The 21015-nt window shown below is 41.7% G+C and overlaps 1 protein-coding gene across 1 annotated transcript; it reads right to left on the bottom strand.

Annotated features, from left to right (window-relative positions):
• Positions 1 to 339: 339 nt before the first annotated feature.
• Positions 340 to 20213, bottom strand: rasgrf1 (Ras protein specific guanine nucleotide releasing factor 1). Its single transcript, XM_070907145.1, has 27 exons — positions 19938 to 20213; positions 16178 to 16284; positions 15758 to 15905; positions 14104 to 14196; positions 13770 to 14023; positions 12724 to 12803; positions 12434 to 12627; positions 11126 to 11235; positions 10340 to 10458; positions 9581 to 9741; positions 8053 to 8116; positions 7592 to 7734; positions 7375 to 7457; positions 6988 to 7236; positions 5128 to 5502; positions 4922 to 5043; positions 3800 to 3970; positions 3468 to 3574; positions 3109 to 3221; positions 2935 to 2995; positions 2285 to 2388; positions 2097 to 2181; positions 1805 to 2002; positions 1645 to 1724; positions 1437 to 1554; positions 1272 to 1344; positions 340 to 428 (listed from the first exon to the last, which is right to left on the bottom strand). The coding sequence occupies exons 1-27, from the start codon at positions 20211 to 20213 to the stop codon at positions 340 to 342; spliced, it is 3777 nt and encodes a 1258-aa protein (XP_070763246.1).
• Between the last annotated feature and the right edge of the window lie 802 nt (positions 20214 to 21015).

The raw sequence follows: 21015 nt of genomic DNA, 5'->3' as shown, positions 1-21015 counted from the left end.
CGAGTGCTCAGAAAGTGCAAAGTCGACACAGTATGAGATGATGCAAAATAATGTCATTGGTCACTATGAAAACACATTTGCGTGCAACCAAAGTGACCTCTGTTATTATGCTTGAAATACCCCAAAGAAATATAAAAAATAAAATCCTTAAAGCAGGTGGCATCATGGCAACAGTGACAAACAAAAAATATACACTGAAAGGTTTCGTGTCGTCAAACAACCTTGAACGCACTGTACAGAAGAGCATGTATCTTAAACATGTACAACTATACAAAGGTTGATGTGTATGTTAACTGATGTGTAATATTAACAGAGAAAATAATGTGGACCAACTTCCCATCAGTTGGGCACTTTAGGCTCAATTCTGAGTGAGGCTTCGTATAGGCTTTCTTCATCCAGAACAAAGCTGTTATCCAGTAGATACTGGGCTACCTGAAACATGAAAGAAAGAAAGGCATGAGGATTATAATTATATGTGTCATTTTCTTTCATTTAAATGAATCTTTACACTTTTTAAACAACACAAAACCGCTAAGGCATCCAATATTGTTCATTGTCTACATCAGTGGTCCCCAACCTTTTTGGTTTTTGACCGCTTAGATAAAGCAGTGATCACTTGTGACCCATCATCGCCTGCAGCATATGTCTATAAGTTATGACCAGGTCAGCTAAGGAGTTACTTTTCCCCCCTTGCTTCATTTTGAAATTTTTATAGGCCTGAAGAAGAAAACTATCCAGCAATTGACAAAGAAGAAAAAATAAATAAAATTAGAGAAATGTAAGGAAAAATATATATAATTTTGTGCAGCATAAAGTTTTTTTTCATTCCTATCCACAATGCATCTTGTTTATCTTGCAATACCTTGGCCTGACATCCTGTGAAGCTGAGGGGTTGCAAAACGATTAACTAGATTAATAAATGCATAAAAAACACAAGACGGTTAACAGATCAAGTTTATTTTTCAGATTTCTTTTCCAATTTTTGCCTTCTTCAGGTCATACACAAACTAAGAAGGAACAATCACTCTTTGGTTGAACTGGCCACAACAGGTCATCATATAAGACCTGTGTAGAGGGGTCGCAAGTGGACATAGCTGCTTTTTTTACTATTTCCACCCTGTTAAAGACCCTTTGAGGTTAAAATCGTCAGCATTTAAAACCAACATGTCTGACAAGATTAAAGCTTTCAATATAACTTGTCTCCTTGCTCTGTCTAAGAGTGCCAGAAGAACATATTTTTTCTGTGATCAGTTCTTCAAGAGTTTCTTTACATACCTTTGGTTGCAGGTCAATCTTGTATGCTGTTTGCTGAAACTGCCGTATTTCTCTGATGATGTGAGAAATCTGAAAAACGTGACAAACTGGATGTTAACTTCGGACTGCAAAACACGCACTTGCACTAAATCCCTCATGTGACAGGACACCCAACATCTCACCATTCTCATCTTCGAGAAGTTGACCAGGTGGTCTTCGGTGTAGTTGGGCGTTCCCTCCTCAATGAAAGCCAGGTCAGTGAGGTACATCCCCAGATAGGGCACACAGGGAGGATCACAGCTGGTGGGAAAGAAACACACATCATCAACTTGTACTGTACGTTTACTTTATTGATCCAGTACAAAATTGTGTCCCTTGAACTGAACTCACTTCTTCAAAGCCTCTCTCAGGTTTTTGAACCTCCCCTCTGATGAGACCAGCTTCTGCAGCTTGTCAATCAACGCTTTTGTCTAGAAAGGAAGGTTATCAAGAACACAATTAATGATGAGCACATTAGGAAGGAACAAACAATACATAGGGAGATGCACACCTGCTTGGAAACCTTGAGCCAGGTCTTCTTGAGGCGGAAGACCGAGCTGCGGTTGAGGGAGGAGGTGATCTCGAGCACGGCGTTGTAGTTGTGGAGACAGCGACAAATGTCGGCCACAGCCACCCATTTCTCTATGACGGCTACTCGAGTGATCACGTCCTCACAGCGCAGGATCTCTGTGGCAATAAGGTTGCTCACCTTGCAGAGGAAAGAGAGAAACAGATGGTTTACGCACAATATTATCTTTGACGACCAATAAAAGTTAAAGAGATGATTTTTGATTGAAACATACATCATTGAAGTGCTTTGTTGTCCTCATGATATACGGCGTCTTCTCATTTTTGTCATTCTTCATCCAGCCTTGTCCAAAGAATTCCCTGTAAAGTGAACAGGTTAACAGAAAGCATAAATCAACGCTGATTTGGTCCGTGTGTTCATCTCAGCCACAGACATGTACAGCTGAGATGTGTTGGCACTCACGCATATGGGATGACCTTAAACACCAGGTGGTCCAGCAGAGTGAGCTGTTCAGCGATCTCCAACGCAGAGTGGTTCTCAAAGGGGTCGGCCTTGCCTCCTTCAACCTAGGAGGCACGAAACAGCCCGAAAATAATGAAAACTGTACCAGGCAACTTAGCACAAAGTGGGCAACGGTTCACAGATTTCTTCTCTTTCTTTGGGTAGATAAATGTATATAAAAGACCTCAGGATTTCACTTTGAATTAATTAGATGAATTTAGGATTCCATTTGTCGAGTGACACTAAATTAATCAGCAACGATTTCAACAATTCAAGAAACTTTTTAAGCCAAAACTTTTCAAATGTCAATATTTTATGGTTTTCTTAGTCTTCTATGGTAGTAAACTGAATGTCACTGCATTTTGGACAGTTGGTCGGGAAAAACAAGGACTAGAAATAGTGAAGTCATTTCATGGACCAAACGATTAAGACAAAAAAATTATAATGAAAATAATAGTTATTTGCAGCCCCAGTGCTTCTGGTTGGTTATAAATGTGGATATATTTGAATATTTCTGTTACACTCTTTCTTCCTGCAGCTTTAAAACTGCTCCACACTAAATGTTAACGCTCACTTACTCTATATGGACAGCGGTTACTGACTTCACTCACCAGTGGTGTCACGTCTTCAAGGGTGACCTGATTGTCACCGTGATCTTCCTGAGTTAGAGTCCTGACGTACAATAAAAGAGAAGGTCAAGCTCTGAGGTATGAACAGTATAATACATTTTTGATGTTGGGTTTACAGAATGAATTGTTGCACAATCAAATGGCACACAACAGTACCTGATGATGTTTGCTGCTGCTTTCCTCTCCTGGGTCAACAGCTCAGGGTCATGCATCACTTCCTCAAGGAAGGCAATAACTTTTGTCTTCAGCTCATTGTTACTCTCAAAGTCCTGAAGAGGGACAGACAGTACACACACAGATGGCTTGAAAACGAATGTATAATTACTTTTAATCGCTGGTCACTACTTGAAACTCCTCTCTCCAAAAAGCAACAACTTGTGATATTCAATTTTTGCATACCCTAACCCTCCTGTTACACGCATATAAAGAACCTAAACATTTTGCAGAAAAAAGTGTGAAAAGAGGCAATTAATCAGTAGATCGGGGGGGGGCCTTCAATTGTGTTAATGTTTTACCGGAGAGTGTTTGGACACCCAGTGCCTCAGGACATTCAGGACTCTGTTGGTTGCTGCTCGTCTGATCACAAACTCTTTGTCTCCATTTCTCTGATCTGTTGGGAAGCCTGCAGAAAATATAGTTTTTAGTTTTTTTCATCAAACTCTCATCACTATGATACATACAGCTTTGGCAACAAAGAGCAACAAAGTTTGGAGAATCCATAAATCTGAAATTAGAGCAAATTGGACCTGACATGGAGCAGTTTTGCAATTCTTGACAGCCAGATTATGTTAACCTGTAACTGAAACTGGACGTCAGTCCTAATTTAATAGTGGGTAGGTGTGTATACCAGTGCTGGCGAGGGACATCCTCCGATATTTCTCCTTGGTAGGTGTTCCCTCATTGGCTCCAGCTGTAGCAATAGCAAAGGCGGAGGCAGCAGACAGGGCACTGCGGTTGTTATCCAGCTCTCGACACGAGGACATCACCATGCCATTGTTGTAGGAAAACAGGGAGAACTCTGCAGGGAAGCACAGTTAAAGAGAAAAATAACCCTCTGGAAACTGCCAAGAGATTGATTTTGGTCAGTTTGAGGAGAGACATAACAAATGATGAGTTTTCACTTCATATGTGACGCAAAATTTACAGAAAAGTGTTGTATAACTGAATCTGTAAAGACTGCAGAATGGCCTGCTTGTCGTTGCGCAAGCCTCCACTAGGGGGCAATACAGGCCAATATGACAGTTTCCCTCCAGACTTTCCTTTACAAGAGGCTTTGATATTCAAGATGGTTGCAGCTAAATATAGCCACCAAATATCAGCATAACAGAGGAATCAACAGATTCTCTGCAGTCTGCTGTGTTTAAATCCTGGGAACATAGACAGATCATAAGCAGCTAAGAATCCTACACCATGCGAGACACTCACTGTTCCACAATTTTCAGTTAATTCTTTATTTTACACAATAGATTATTTTAAAATCTATCGTGTGATTTTTGTCATAAGATTTAGAAAGCGCAGATAATCTTGGCTCCAGTGAAACAGCCTCATTACTGGGGGCGGAAAGGAAAACACGCTCTTGATGTAGTTGCTATGACACAAGTTTCCCTAACACCCACTGCAGCATTGGCTTTCCCTACATGATCATAACCATCTACCAGTTTATGTGTTATATGAATTACGCTTCACAATGGCATGTTGTTTGTTTTGCACAAGAAATATTGACAAATTGATCATCGCAACCTATCGCAAAGTGAGAGCTTTAATTTCCATATAAAACCAAATATGGCCTTCTTCCAAACCTAAGAATTTCAACTACAAGCTTTGTTTTTATTATGTGGTCTGTTACAAACAAAGCAGTGTAGAGGGCTCAGTGATGAATGTGGAACTGGCCGGGGCATGTCAGTGCGCAGTTTACAAGCTTGGATATAACACCCTCGAGTTGTTATTACGTCACTTGGACACAATGTACCTGAGGAGTTTTTGCATTTGACGTTTTTTGGGGTGGTTGGTGACTTGGTGGGAGAGGCTTCTGGGTCCCCGTCATCACTCTGGTTTTGATCATTGTCACTCTCTTCTCGTACGGAGAGATCTGTATCATAACAAAATCACACGAATCATCAAAAAACATCATTCCAGCAAATCGAAATTGGCATTATATACTGAGGATTCTTTGATCTACCTTGTTTGGACACTGATGTGTCCTCCACCTTGTCCTTCTTGTCCTCTCCCTCATCAGGGATTTTGCTGGCGATAGGACTGGACACGTACAGTTTGTTGATGTCCAAGGTGGTCTTGCTGAATGGGGACATGGTTGAGTACATGCTTGCATAGCCATTGGAGGAGCAGCTGAGGGCAGCCAGGTCAAGAGCTTTGCCCCCAGTGATGATGGGGATGTTGAGGGAGAGCTTGCGCCGGCGGTTTGGGGATGAATTCTTGGCGATAGCGAGAGGAGGAGGGGAGGAGAACTTTCTGCTGGCCCTGGGGGAGCTGGGAGGCTCTCCATACAGGAGTTTACTGTTCTGACTGCTGGCAAAGAATAACTCCAGGGACCTGCATGAAGGGAGGATATGTGCATTTGAATTTAGGACATAGGAATATGTTTCTTTGATATTTGGTAACTATATTCTATGTTTTAAGAGCTTAGCTAAATACACAACACCTCCTAAATAATTTATTCAAACCAAGTCAGCTCAGCAACCAGAAGTCTCTTTGCAATCGTGTCTCATCGTTTTAGAGCAGGATATAAGCTGCAGTGTTGCAGAAAACCTCTCCCACTCCCTGCCACCCTCCTGGCGACCTCACGGGTTCCCATAAATAGCACAGCGAGTGATAGTGCGCATGGCCACTGCTGACACAAGCAGCCAAGTGTAGGTGTCTCACAGTGACATGACAAGCACCACGGGAGAGCATGCTGCAGGGCGGGGGCATGGGGAGCTCCCCGTGATCTGAACCCCACAGAGGGGCCCTCGTTCTAGGCCTGCAGAGAGGTGAGTTAGCCCCACTGCAACACTCCGTCAATATTTCACACTATGGATCTTTCGCAGACAAGGAGAGAGGGAGGGGAGGGTGGGGTCCTGCAGCACCGAGGTTGGTTGCCATAGAGCGACAGAGCCCAGTTGAGACACTCCCAGGCAGGCAGGAGAGACTGGACCCAATTACTGCCTGAACACACATATAAATACACACACACACACACACACACACACACACACACACTGTGATACTGTCGTCCCCTACTGCTCCATCTGCTGCTTCTCTGTCCTCACATTAACCAACAAAACAAACTCCCCAAATGCACACACAAAGCTCCCGAGATCACCGGACTTAACTGTTCCAGTGTCACATTCAGTAAACACTCATTCAGCCACATGTAACGCACATAACAAATATCCCCGAACACCAGCTAGACTCTTGCTTCACCCTCCTCTCATACGTCCTCCATCTAATTCACATTTAAATCCGCATCACTGGCATGACCTTAACTCAGATTGAATTTGAAGAATAATAATTCCAATTTTTTAAGATGGATACTCCATAAATCTATCGATGTATCTACAAAACAAACATTGCAAACCACTAGTTTCACACATATTTGGTCATCAATCATGTGACATTTTATTTACATGGATGTCGCTTTGGCTCCTTTCCTGAAGTCATTGACTCCTCAATCAGTAATATCACCAAGTTGTTGTTTTACTTCTGTACATATATGCGATTTACGGCTTATCTTGTAAGAGCTGCTGTTGAACTGGGATTCCTCAGGTGAAACTATTAACAATTGCCTTAATTCTTATGTGTAAAAACAGAAAGAAACAATTTATATGGCTGTAAGTTCAACCTCCAAGCTCCTGCACATGCCTCGCATTGATGAGAGGCGGACAAAGCTCCACATTGTTATAGATCAATCTCATCTTTATGCAGCATGGTAAAGTCTGGAAGGATGCCAAACATATCAAATTAGGTTTGCTTGCCTATTGTAAATGCTGTCAGCAACTTTGCAACATTCAAATCCATCTAAATGTAATGTCGGCTCACCGAGCAGGGATGGCACTGATGGGCTTCTTGTAGATGGTGATGAGTTTGTCTAGCACCACATCAGCGGTGGTGAACACACGATACGAGTGCAGGAAGGTGTTGAGGAAGTCGATGGAGAGGAAACGGAGGTCGGTCAGTCTCTCCAGCAGGCGCTCGACGCTGGCGTAGCGGATCTGCAGCACCTTGCAGGAATTCATCATCTTACTGAAGCGGATGTCCACGTCATCGCAGTACAGACTTGAATCTGACCTGCTCAGGGGGAAAAAGATGATTAGAAAAAAATGCCAGGGAAAAGGAGAAGCTGCAAAGAGTTGCATATATATAAATATATATATATATATATATATATATATATATATATATATATATACTAAAAGTGGAGCTTACTTGATCATCTGTGGCACTGTGACTTTGGAGTTGTCTTCAAAGGCGTTCATCATCAGCCCATTGCAGCGGATGTTGTCTATGCACTGCAGGACAGATGCAGTAGAAGTAAACAGAGAGGACAGAGGAAATGTTAGTGAGTTCTGTAACGTGCAGGCTTTCTGCCGACATCCTCGGCCTTTCGTCTGACTGCTGGAGACTGTGATGCGTGTTGACGTGCCTGGCTGATGTCACTGGTCCATGCAGACTTCTCCTGCCTCGAGGAGGCCACCAGGATGACTGTGAATGACTGGCTGTCCTTTGGCTCCACGACAATCTTGAAATCCAGGTGCTCCATGTCCTGGCCGCTCTTGTCTGATTTGGCTTTGAGGGGAACACAAAGACATAACCAGATGTCATTTTCTCTATAAATTCATGCACATAAACAGCAAAGTCAATACATTTCAAGTGTTTCTACCCCATCTATATGAAAAAAAACAAATACTTTTTTGACTAAAAATAGGGGAATCAGTCAGTCAGTCTGTATTGCTTTCTAGTTGCACTGCCTGCCATGGAGCACTATTTTTCAATTGTCCAAATATTAATTATAAAATATGAATACACTGGCACACTCTAGTAATCATACATGATACACATTATCACACATGGTACATATGGTGCATATATGAATAAAACACTCACACTCATCATCTGTCCCCTCGGGGTCCTCCATAAGAGTGCAGTCTATGAGCGAGACTACTCCGTTCTGCAAACAACATGCAATATACATTTAGTAACATTGCATAACCTACCATGCATTTACAATACAAAGGTCAAAGTACATCAGCTGACTGCAGCTATGAATTTTGGAATTAAAAATGATCTGAGCTTATAAATATCCTCCAAAGTGAAAATGCAGATGAGGCTCAGCAGCTTCTCTACTGCCTATTTGAATTCAACTCATTTGTAGTAGATCAGAAATATTGACAATGCTTTATAGCATTTTTAAAAAATATTTTCACTTTTTAATTGATTTAATGTTTTTTTTTTTTCACCACTTTTTCAAAGGGACAACAATCAATTGCAAGGTGTCAAGTCCTCAAAAAGACTCCACGTGAAACCATACATGTCCTTTATGACTTCTTTACTGTAAAATGATGACAGTATGAATGTGATCTAGATTGCGTGTGTGCAAAACAAACAAAGGGAAGTTTGTTTTAATTCCTGAAGCCATTAGACTTGTGAACAGTCATGGCCCAAGAGATGGTCAGTTTACCTTCTGTATAGATTGACAAATTACAAAATCAGTGAGATAAAATTAAAAACAGCAAGGTGTGGATTACATGCACATGCATCATTTCCTGTGAATCTCTTGTGTGTGAGGGTAATCTAAAACCAGTGTGGACCCCACCACTAACAATAAAAACTACTTCTGTATATAGATATAATTACATACTGAATGTAAATAGACTGAATAGAGCTAGCTGAAAAAATGTCTACTGTAAATAGTATCACAAACAGGGTTTGATTTCATGAAAATATTAACTAACTCGAGAACATAGATATTTCCCTCAAGAGTTGGTAAAGACCAAAAACAGAGCTAAAACTGAGCGAATATTAGACTTATTAGAATGCATTACAGGAGGCCAGAGACAAGACTTCAAATGAAATACATTGCTGCTGTTTGCTAACAAGTTCACCATATCAATTTAAAAAGTGATGCTATGTCAATGTTGTGTTCACAACTTGTTTCCACTGCCACCAAGTGGCCAAAAAATCTGTTATTGCAGGTTTTAATGTTTATAACATCTGAGAAGAAGACTATAGTTTTACTGTAAGGCCTTCAGTTGAAAGCTTTTTGGCCTAATCTTAGACCCCAAACATCAATCGCCCTTTGTAAAGTTAAGTAATGTGGAGTAATAATACACCACCACTCCATTACGCACATGAAAGTGACATGAAGCAGCTGCTTTCAAACATGTACACTGACTGTGTGTGTGTGTGTGTGTGTGTGTGTGTGTGTGTGTGTGTGCAGGCTTGTATGAGTGCATGTAGATCCAGTGGTCATTGCCACTGATAAAAGACGCGACATCGCTAACCCTGTAGCTTTCATCTCCTGTCAGTTAATCCGTTCAATTTAGCTCAGAGAATCAGGGTTTAGCGGTGCCGTAAGATTGTGATGTTTGAAATAAGCAGCAGCTCCACTGCTAGCTCAGCAGCGCAGGCCCACCTTGGTGAGATGAAGCTTTCCCCCAGAACCCCTGGTGCAGATGATTAAATGCTTGGAGAAGAGAAAGCACTGCCTCTCCCCCTCCTTCTTCAGAGACAGAGAGCCCAGTCGCCCACGGGTGATCTTGCCCTTCTCGCTCATCGGCACCTGGATGAGAGACCCTGCATGTGGGAATAAAAGAGTGTGCAAATAGAAGGAAGAAGGAGGGAGAAAGATACACATATGAGTGGAAAAGAGGCAAGGACAGGGGGAAACATTTCAAAGAAAAGGAGACAGAGGAAGGGACAGTGGAGTAAATGAATGAAAGAAAGAATCAATATCAAATTGCTTGTCTTGTCTTCCTCTACATGAATACATGTACCGTCACATGAGATACTAAGCATCAAATAATCTACCATTTCTGTTTTCCCTTTCCTCATCTATTAAGGCCTGTTGGGGACGTGTGACATTTACAGTCCCAGATTCATCACCAGTTTGCCTCTGAACAGTCTAATTACACTTTTAAATTAAAGACTGTCCTCATGAGGAGTACATGTTCCCCAGAGAGAGACAGAGAGAGAGAGCGAGAGAGAGAGATGGGTCTTTCTTAAAAAAAAATGGAGTATTTCCCCCCAACACAGGGCTGAAGATGTGAGCTCAGGCTGTCAGACAGGTAAGGAGGGACAGGAAATCCCCCTCTGCTGTGATTCTGCTTTTCTGTTGAGGAATTGGAGGTTTCTTCGCTGGGATCTGAAGTACAACACTTGAAGCAAGAGTTACCTTGTCTTACAAACGTCTGGCTGGTGTCGAGAAGAATCTCGCAGCCTTCGACGATCATGCGCTCTATTGCCAGGTTCTTCCTGATGTTTTCGGTTTCGCTCACTTCGTCGTGCATGATTCTAGGGAAAAGGGACGTTGCATTTGATGAGATGTAAGACTGTATAGGATCCAGTATGGAACGAGACACAAACACGACACTCAAACACAAGTCTTACTGTAAATGTTTTATGATTCCATGATGTTTTGCGCCCTCTCTAAACAGTTTCACTGACTGTCCATATGCCACATTTTGAATGAGATAAATAATATAAAATAAAGTTAATAAACTCATCTGGGTCTCCTTCAGTTGTGACCATGCATTTACAGCAATAGGCTTCACAAGCAGCAGCGAATGCTCTGAAGACTTTTTTGCCCTGGGATTTGTCTCTCAGTTTGCCCTATCTTACTGGTGGAGTTGTTGCAGTCTGAGAAGAAGCCTGCAGACACTAATCAGGGAAAAAGTACCCCATCTCCTTTATTATTTTTTATATAACATTCTCCTAAAATGTCTTTTGTTTTTTGTTACGACCATTATGGAAAACATTATAATTAGTTTCATCATACTGGTAATTCGCTACTTGCTAGATCCATGTAAATTTGTAAAAGAACATGACTTTATTGTGTCCCCCTCCACTTCTGAAACCAAACCTTTACACTTGATTGTTTGTGCGTTGCGTAAAATGATGTTGCTCAGTTGAGATACCATGCAAGTCTCAGTCAAGCTTTATTCATATTATACAAAAGTACCTGGAAAGCTCCTCCAGCTTAGATTTGGCGTAGTCCAGACTGTTTCTCTCTATATGTTCATGGGGTGTGTGGGCCAGAAGCTCGTGGAGCGTAAGAATGTAGCGGGGAATCTACAGAGACAGAACAGAAAGCAATAGGGGAGTCACACTCAAATATAATAGCTTACATGCGTGCAGAAATGTAACAACAACAACAACAACAACAACAACACAAAGATGCACACACAGGAATGTACACATGCACGTACACTAATGAGAAGTAGATCAGTGGAGAGCGCAATCTACACTCATCAGCAAAATTTATTATCAACACAGCACAGCCTGCAGTAGGCCCCAGCAGAGTGGACTGTCGGGAAACTGCATGCCTCGCCAGAAAGGAGCCATTATTAAAGCCTGAGCTCCAAAAACAACCGCTTTTTATAGACATAAAAAAAACACTACAGGGATATTCTGAGCAAAAGCAGACAAATGCCTGCTGTTTCTGTTTTTGATCAGTGATGCTACAATATGGGACATCGCTCAGAGAGCCAATGAGTGCTCAAGAAGGAGGCAGGTCTTTGAAGCCAAGTCCTGGCTGAGCCACGATGGCCAGAATAGAGGCCAGAACACATTGCTGAAAATATGGCTACGGTCAGAATGGAAATTAGTCAAATTTGGTTACAACGTTTTTTATTTAATCCTATGTGGGGGTCTTTGCCATTTTGGGCAGTAAACCAAAACTCACTGGTATCACCATTCATAATACATATTGCAAACTACCTCCAGTAGGTGATACGTGGTGACAATAAAAATGTAATGGTGACAGTCGGTTTTACTGAAAAGTCAAAACCCTTAAAGTCAAAAGTGACAATTTTAAGAAACATTAGAAAAGATCAGAATATAATGGACCTCAAAACTAAAACTATTTACCATATAAATTACAGGGACACTATATAAACAATATTCAAGAAAAAAAGACTTCATTCATTTTGGGAGTGGCAGCAGATTCCAGTTATAAGGCCTTCCCTTTTGTTTACATTTGGATCACAGACGGCGATCCAGGTTTGAATATCCAGAAAACAAAGTGGCCAACTGCTTTACAGACAGCTACAACTGGGTTTCATTGGCATAGCTATAGCCAACTATTATTAAGTTGGTGACTTATGTGGCCCAAGGTTAACACATTTATATATGAAGAGGAGAACTTGGCCCTGAATGGCTGCGAGAGCTCAGAATTAACGACAAAATCTGTCTCCAGGCTGCAGCTCTGCATCAAACAAATGGGTCTGCCTTTATTTCTTGTGTATATCAGTGAGACAAATGCACTAACCTGGAACATGGGGTAGGTGAGGAAAGTCTCCAGTGTCCTCTCCTCACAGTCAGGCTTGGCTTCGTACTGCTTCAGCAGCTTGTCAAAGTCTCGGTTCTGCTTGCAGTGAGCCAGGATCTGCAGGCTGTACTGGTGGTTCCTCACAAACTCCTGGTAGATGTTCAGCATGGGCAGCAGGATGTCGAACAGGTCAGCTGTAGAGAGATCAATACCAAGATACTGTAACAATGACACAAACAATACTGAGGGCATGAAAATGAAATGAAGTCAGTAGAGGAGATGTTTCTTACCCAGCACTAATGTTGGCCAGCTCGCTATTCTGGCTTTTAGACCCTGGTAAAATATCTGATGTAGAAACATGATAGTTTCACTGAAAAGAAAAAAAAATAGAAAAAATAGAAAAATGTTATCTCCTCAAACAAATAGAGTTTGTGTTCATAATTCTGCCAACATCCAATGAAGTTGTGGTGAATCAAAGCCTGATATAAGACAGTGTGTACGAGAGCATGGGTGTGCAGGTTCTGAGCCTGGACGTGCTTGGATGAGTGTGTGGGTGGATTTTGAATAGGCCAATGAGGGTGCATGCAGAGTACTGTCTTCAGAGACAAGACTGCGGTCAAACTAAAAAGGATGCATCCTCTCAGGAGCATGAATGTGTTCAGCACGTCATTGTTTCTTAGATTTTGAGGAATCACTATGGACAGAAGTGTCCGTATTGACTGGCGATCACTGAAAGTTTCAAAATGGTGACATAACTATTTCAGGAATTTTCTAGAAATGTGTGTCAATCTTGCAACGAGACAGAAAAAGCAGATAGCTGCATTTATATCAAGATACTGACAGTTGAAAGTCAGAGGGTAAGGATAAGTGGGTTTTGTAGAGTTTTCAACTTGTTTTAAGATGAAGGCAATAAATAATCTGTGCTCCTGATGTCTTTCTGCACCCTAAAAAAAAATCCCTAAATTCAACTTTTGGACTCAAAATTACATGTTAAAGGTACCATGTGGAGTTTTCTTGTAAACATACAAATTTACATTTATTACTCTGTGTTTCTTACCAAAACACAGTGCATGTATCATTGCAGTCATACGAATTGAATGCATTTCCTTCCTCATAAAACATTTGCAAAGCTGATTTGTGAAGCGTTTTTAAATGTGCACTGTTTACATCCATTTTGCCTGCTACAGACTTCTTCTTTCTTGCTTTTGTTGGCCCATTATTGCCAACAACAGGTGATTAGTGACATGCGTACACGAGATATCAACTAATTGTTGCTCCATAGCGCTACTAGTGTTAAAAAAAACTCCACGTGCTCTGTGGGACCAGAGGATCCAACCTGTTGAGGAATATGCTGCTGACATCGTCGTGGGTGATGGGTGGTTTCTTGGAGCTGGCTGCCATGCGGAGCGGCCTCAGGAAGTTGTTCACCAGGATGTGAAGCTGCTGGACATACTCTGCCTCCGAGTCCAACATGCTGAACACCACCTGGTTCCTCTTCCTCATGCTCTCTGCGTGTGGTGAGCGGATGTAATCCTGGATGATTGTCTTCCACTTCCTCCTGCAGATCCAGCCTCGCAGGAAGCTCTGGACCTGGAATTTTAAAGTCTTTAGTCAGTTTCTCAGCATCTTAAGATAAAAATGTGGCAACAGTTTTAAATCATATGCTTTACTTTTTTGATTTTCTTGATTTCTGAGTCGTCATCGGTTGGGGCGGCTGCAGGGCTGGCATGAATCTTTTCGTTGTCTTTGAGCAGCCCGCCGATCTGCCGGGGAGGCAACGACAAGAAAGACCAATCATTCCCACTCACACAGTTCTCTTCTTCTCACTTACTGTACCAGCATGTAAACAAAGAGACTGAGTCAACAGGACAGGACCTGTCAGCACTGTCAACACTGAGACATTAGCCTGACTAAACTAGCTGTTTTCACTTGGCTGGTGTCTCTGCATCAATATTTATTTACATTGGTCATTTAAATGTACCAAACTGTCCTGCATGTTGACAAGAGGTAAACAGGCTGCTGAAAAAAGAAAAAGGCAGACTGGAGCTGCCTTGAACTGTTTGAAGCTAAGTGTCTCCATTTACTTTGTAGACGGTGAGAGAGTTAATTGTCATTGCATTTCATAGAAGAGATGCAATATAAAGCTGTGCTCATGCATATTCAGCACATAATTTGATTTCAAGCATCACATTTGCACATTAAAGTAAAATGACTATTTGATCTGAAGAATACAGCCGGGAACGCAGCCCTATCGGAGGCATTGTTTCGGAGAGGAGATGCAAAGTGGAGAGTGGTTGGCCTGAACACGTCTCTCTCTCTCTCTCTCTCTCTCTCTCTGTGTGTGATGGAGTAGTGCTTCCGTTTCTGTCCTCTCACACTGCTTTATACACATATGAGACAAACATAACAATAATCAACATAATCCACCATTTTCCCACTGGTTCAGCTGTTATTTGTTGTGCTGGAAGGACGAGGCAAGGATGGGACGCAGAGTCATTTTGGAAAGGAATGAGTGTGCACGGCAAGAAAAAGTGGTAATATAGTGTTATTGTGCCAGTTCAGGAAGTCTATTTACAGCAGGTCTGACTGATATTGCGTGTGGCTGCCACACATTTGTCTATACGGAAAATCCTGTAATCCTTGGTTATTGTGATTCAGTCACAGAGGACAAAATCCTGGATGTTTTAACAGTGCCTGCTTTACTTTTGAGGAAACCAATACTGTAAAACGTCCGTCATCAGAAGACCCAGTTCAGCTAAAATAGCCCAAACAGACAGTAGGGGTGTAATGCTACTATCTGCATCTGTTTATGTCACAAAAATATGTGTAAAAATATGTGTATTTGAATTCATACCCCGGACGTTTTCTGTGTTAAATTGTTGATGTGCTTATAATGGGAGGAGGCCCAGATGATAATAAGTTGATTTGAAGTGTTTGTGATAAAAAAGAGTAAGCTATTGAATCTGATGATTATGACCCAAGATCTGAAGTCATAAGGAGCGTTTTCTATCATTTCTAAATGGATTAATGGACATTTATTCTCAGTGGACATCAGAGATCCTGACACCACTGTACACACCACCACCACAGCTGACTGTAGCAAGGTGTGTTTAGATCTGACTGAGGTATGACTCTGAGAGGAAGAGGTGAGATGTTTGTGGCTAATTGTGCCAATTGGCGAGGGAAAATGGGAGCAAATATTACTTCAAAATTCAGATGCTGTTCGTATCTGTTCAGGGGGCATTATCTGTTCATATCCGAATAATGCATTCGTATTTGTTTACATCCTTACTCCTCAGCGGAAGGCATCACAGTGAATATTACCTCTGACTTAAGCCTTTCAATCTCTATTTCCCCATCTTCTATCTGTTGTCGAAGTTGCTTAGCAACTGTTTTCTCCGTCTCCACAATCTGAAGCAGATGAAGATACTTCTGCATGAGAGTCTCATGCTCGGTGGCCAAGTTTCTGTAACTGTAACACACACACACACACATACACACACACACACACACGGTTTGAGTAATGAATTTCACATCAGTGTAGTTTCATCTCACATCAAAGCAATCAGGTTTTTCTTTTGAACAAAGCATTTTTCTGTCATTCCTCATATTTTAACCCCACTTATGAAACCATGGCAACATCCCCTACAGACTGAGCACATCAGTCAAAGATTACTTACCCTCTGCGGACTAATTCAACCCCTAATTGCCATGTCTGCACATTTCCCTGACTCGTGCCTTTACCTGGCGTGTGATATTGCAGCCACCCATTCATCGCAGTCCTTTACATCTTCTGTGCGTAACTCGAGCGCCTTCTGGTTTTCATGGGTGAAGCTGACAGTGAAATAGTACTGAAACACATAGAAACAACAGGACTATCATTAACCTGGCATGGTATATGTTCCACACAGAGAGCAGCATTCATTATTGCATACCTTCTAGATAAATCTATCATATAGTGGTTTAGCTGAAGCTACTCCACTGCTTTTGTCTTTGTGTTTGTTCCACTGCCTCGCTGCTGCAGACATCAAGCGGATGATTTAAAACCACACAGGGCCTGGGGAAGCCACATCTTCCTCGCCCACCAGAGCAATAGATGGAACACACTGAGGGAAGCCTCCCCCAGCCCGGTTCCTGGGATGTCTCTGGTTCCCAGGAGGAAATGCCATAAGACATGGAGGCTGGAGCCACGGCCAATTACATAACTGTGCGATACCTGTTTCCTAGCAACTGAAGCTCAACTGAAAAGCATTATTATTATTATTATTAGTTGTTTTTATCAATTAAGTAATTTACTAAGGCTTCATAGATTAAGCATAGGTTATCGATAGGGGCAACTTTTGTTTTTCCAAATTGTAAAATTGAACTGATCTATTTGAACTTTAGAGCTTTTTCTTAAATAAAATTCTGCTTTCACTATTTAAATGACACAATGGTGTAGCTATTTGGTTAAATGTAAAAAAAAGAGCAAGCATTGCCTTTATATTAAATATGGTGATGTTTGTGGGTTTGCAAAGTGAGTATAAGTATGCTTCACCCCCAAGAAGGCAACCAAATGGCTGCTAATCTTTAACAGTGAAAATAATTTTCAATAAAGGAAAGAATACATCACCTGCATCTATAGATGCAATTTTCCTTTAATTTCAAACGTCACAGATTTGTCTTCTTGTGTTTGTATCATGTTCATGATGAGAGCGACATATAGTATATTTTGCTTATTAAAACATAAAGATCTGTGAAGTGAGCCATGATAAAACGATACTCCCACAAGTGAAATGTCATCTTTCCTGTGGACTTTTCCAGCCGTGTTGAGGGAGACCAGACTCTAATCTTTGGCCTGCAGATGTTCAACAGGCGCCTATCAACCTGCAGCTGATCATTATTCATGGCTGACTGCTCTTCCATCTTCACATTCATTAGGTATTCATCCTACCGTCAAAGAAAATCTATTTCTGGCAGAGAGGCATGCATGTTGTTGTAGTTATCCCTTATGATCGCTCCAAGAGCTCAGTGAGTGTCTGGTGTGAGGCAATGTTAAGCACACTGCCTGCTTCCTGCTTTATGTTTATGGCTGAGTCATGCACCTTTAGAAATTATAACAACTTAACAGAGATGTGAGATTGGTATGGCATTGATAAAACTTTATTATATAGATTCATGAGTATTATTTGCTTCTTCTGGGGGGGGGGGGGGCAAAGCTCACTCGTCAGTCTTGCTGTGCTGTGGATATGAGTGAGTGGTAAATAATGAATTACACATGTTTTGATTAATTGTTCTTTGCACATGAGGAGAATAATTCTTGTACACTGCTACTGATTGATAAACAGCTCCACGTTTTATTGCAGCAACACTGTGAAAGGACTTTCCTGGATCATATAATGAGATCTATATGGTTATATATTCCCTGGAGGACTAAGTCTCGGTAATCACTCCACTTGCATCCACTTTCATTTAATGAGGAACTTTAGTTTGGATGTCAGCCTTCTCCATACTAACATCCCCCACCTTAAAGAGTGCAGGATATCATACTTTACTGGTGCATATTAGTCAGATCTTTTGATTTACGGTTTGTCCCAAATCAACCATCTCTTGCTCCCAAAGCTTCTTGCGTTATTGGTTGAAGTGCTGCTGCTGTTTCCCCAGTATGAGCAAGCCATGTTTTTCTATAAATGGACTCTGACCCCTCCAAGGTACTGCGAGGAACAAATTTAGCCCAGATAGCGCTCGCATTAATAGGAGAGATGCGACACACACTACTTCTCTCTCCTCTCCGTTACCCCGCCTCTTCCAACTGCATCATTCTTTAGGATGCAAATAAGGGTTGCCATAGAAACCTCGGGCTCAAACGCATTATCATTTTCACACTAACTGCATTTGAGGATAAATATAATGTAGGGATTATGGTGGATTGCTAAAACGTTGCCACAAAACCGTAAAAATCCAGGTGGGGATGGGAGATAGAGGTGATATTTCCTTACTCTTATTTGTCCTTGTTAAGGATGTTTGTTTGTTTACATTGAGAGGTAACGCTTCAGCAGCCCATCATATTAGTCATTCATTATTTGTGCACCACTCAGTGCGTTCAAACTCTGCGAACAGGATTGACAGAACAATAGAAGTCAAATATCTTCTCTCTCGTTTGTCATGAATTCAGTTCAAGATGGTAGGGATCTGTGCACAAGGCTTTTCTCTGCATGTTCACGTTTGTGCATTGAAAACAGCAAAGGAAACAGCACTGATGACAAAAAAAAAAAAGAGAATCCAAATTCTTTCAGGGAGGGTTTTTGGGTGCCTTTGAAGCAACTGTGAGAGCACAACATTAGCCAGTGTGTTGCATTCTGCTTTGTCAGCACAAAGGCAGCTGTTCACAGGAAGAGCCTGGACTCACTTTGGATTGCAGCCCTACCTACAGAGTCAGGCACAGAGCCTGGAGAGAGGAGAGCCGGTGGCAGTGAAGCATTATGTTCCTCGACTGTTTATTCACAACAACAGTGTTGACAGACCTGGTATCCTTTCAACTGCTCACTTTCACATTTTGCTGATTTATTAAGAAGCAGTCAGTGGAGATCTTTTAAGATCAAGTGAATATTTCATTTTGCAGATATGATTTAAATGAACAAATCCTGCTACATGTAGTCCTTATTACACAGCACCAGGGTGTGATAAGAGTCTTCATTAAAGAGTACCACTTATAAGAAGTGATAAAACAATTACCATCTACAAATGCAAATGAAAACTCCAGTATTAGACTGAATCATTTAATTCAGGTCATCTAGATCAGAGCTGACTGATCACTGGCACCCTGCTGTTTCTGGAGCTTCAACTGTAATTTCATCATTTCGCCACAAGATGGAAACCTTGAGGCAACAACTTTTTTTTTTTTTTTTTGCATGTTTTATTGGAAGGAGCATTAGGTATATCACTCTCCGCCCTAAAACGTCAAAAAGATGATGAGTGAAAGTCAAAAGGAAAATTTGTGACCAACCAGGATGCCAATGCATCACCCAGATAAGAGCAGAAATCCATTTGCATGTTATACACCACTGAAAACTATCCCACCAATGGAAAAAAGAAATGGGATCAAGCTTGGGTTTGCTGCAACCTAAAGCAAAACACTGCATAGCCCAATGCCAGGGCTGCTGTAACATCATTAGGTGTTAATATTGTTACCTCATCATTAATGCCATGCATGGATTACATAACGTGCAATACAGCAATCTGGAACCTCGTGCTATTCTGCTGCGCTGGATTTGAGGTCATCATGCGATGGGGTATAAGAAGAATATATGCATAAGAAAGGCGCTTTGTTCGGGACTAAAATAGTTCAAAGGCGTTTGCGGCAGCAGGAGCAAATTTTAGATTCAGTGTTGCACCTCGTCAATATTTCAACATGAAGCCTGAAAAACAATAAAGCAGCGAGTGAGAGAGCTCGAGAGCCTGTGTGTGTGTGTATGTGTGTGTGTGTGTGTGTGTATGTGTGTGTGTGTGCGCACGCTCTCCATACCTGCTTTTCCAAACACTCCTTGGCTGACAGTGAAGGCTTCGGTGAAGGCGCCCTGTCGCATATGCATCCCTCCAACAGGTATAATCCCGAGGGTCGAGAGCTGGACTCGTTCTCAAAATAAAAGAGCATATTCTGTAACAAAGCAAACCACTTCGAGTGCCATTTCGTGTTGTCTGAGCTCTTTTTGCTCAAGCACCCTCGTCTTGTACCATCCTTTTTTGCCAAAAGCCCCAGGTAGGTGACATGACCATCATTAAGTCGTATTCCCTTCTGCATTTTGATGAGGAGACTTCAGCTGCGCAAGGTGGATCGGTCGTTACATCCTTCTGAAGTCGCTCCAGAGAGGGGAGGAAAAAAAAATCAAGAAAGACAAGATGTTGACTTTCTGAATGCGGACCACTGGCAGCAGGCTCGTCCACTCTGTCCGACGCATTCACCGTGCTGGCATTTAAGTAAAAAGAGAGGAACAAAACGAGCAGCACAAGTCAAGCATCCTAAAATCTTTTGTCATACTCCGAGCGCTTTGAAGGTCCACATTATCCCATCCAAAAAGACGGAAAAGGGAGAAGGGGGGGGGGGCGAAAAAAACAGTCTAAACAACGCAAGATGAGAGGGGAAGGGGTTCGGGGTTCGTCCTTTTCTCACATGAAGTCTCCAGAAACCAGTAGGCTTGGTGCTGAGCTAGGCAGAGCTGGGTGAAGTCACATGACGCATGCTTGGGAAAGCAGATTTCAGGACCTTGGACAGGGACGTTTCAACAAGATGCCGCATAAGTTGAGTTTCCTCTCAAGCCCGCAGTCTCAGGTATCAAGAGATACAAGAGGAAAATGACAGACGTTCAAAGGAGAATTACCGCCATTTAGCTGCTGAATAAATGTGTTTTATTTTCTTTGGGAAATGTCTGTCCTCTTCTTTTTCACAGAGAAAACTTGACTCTCTCTCTCTCTCTCTCTCTCTCCCTCTATATATATATATATATATTTCTGACAGCAAAATCACAATTCCTCTGTTTACGTACATGTTTTGTTTCACACTTACTCTGGTAATGTAGACATCCGCTTCCCTTGCCAACAAAGCA

Source organism: Enoplosus armatus, chromosome 6, assembly GCF_043641665.1.
Source record: "Enoplosus armatus isolate fEnoArm2 chromosome 6, fEnoArm2.hap1, whole genome shotgun sequence".
In the NCBI taxonomy this organism is placed as follows: Eukaryota; Metazoa; Chordata; class Actinopteri; order Centrarchiformes; family Enoplosidae; genus Enoplosus; species Enoplosus armatus.
This window is presented reverse-complemented; position numbering and strand designations above follow the sequence as displayed.

What these genes read in the sequence shown, in the direction of transcription:
- rasgrf1 (XM_070907145.1), bottom strand. Translation starts at nt 20,213, where the DNA reads ATGCAGAAGGGAATACGACTTAATGATGGTCATGTCACCTACCTGGGG. An exon ending in GCTGCAATATCACACGCCAG is followed by an intron (nt 15,906 to 16,177) that starts GTAAAGGCACGA and finishes TGTGTGTTACAG; the next exon opens with TTACAGAAACTTGGCCACCG. An exon ending in TTGAAGACGTGACACCACTG is followed by an intron (nt 2,389 to 2,934) that starts GTGAGTGAAGTC and finishes CGTGCCTCCTAG; the next exon opens with GTTGAAGGAGGCAAGGCCGA.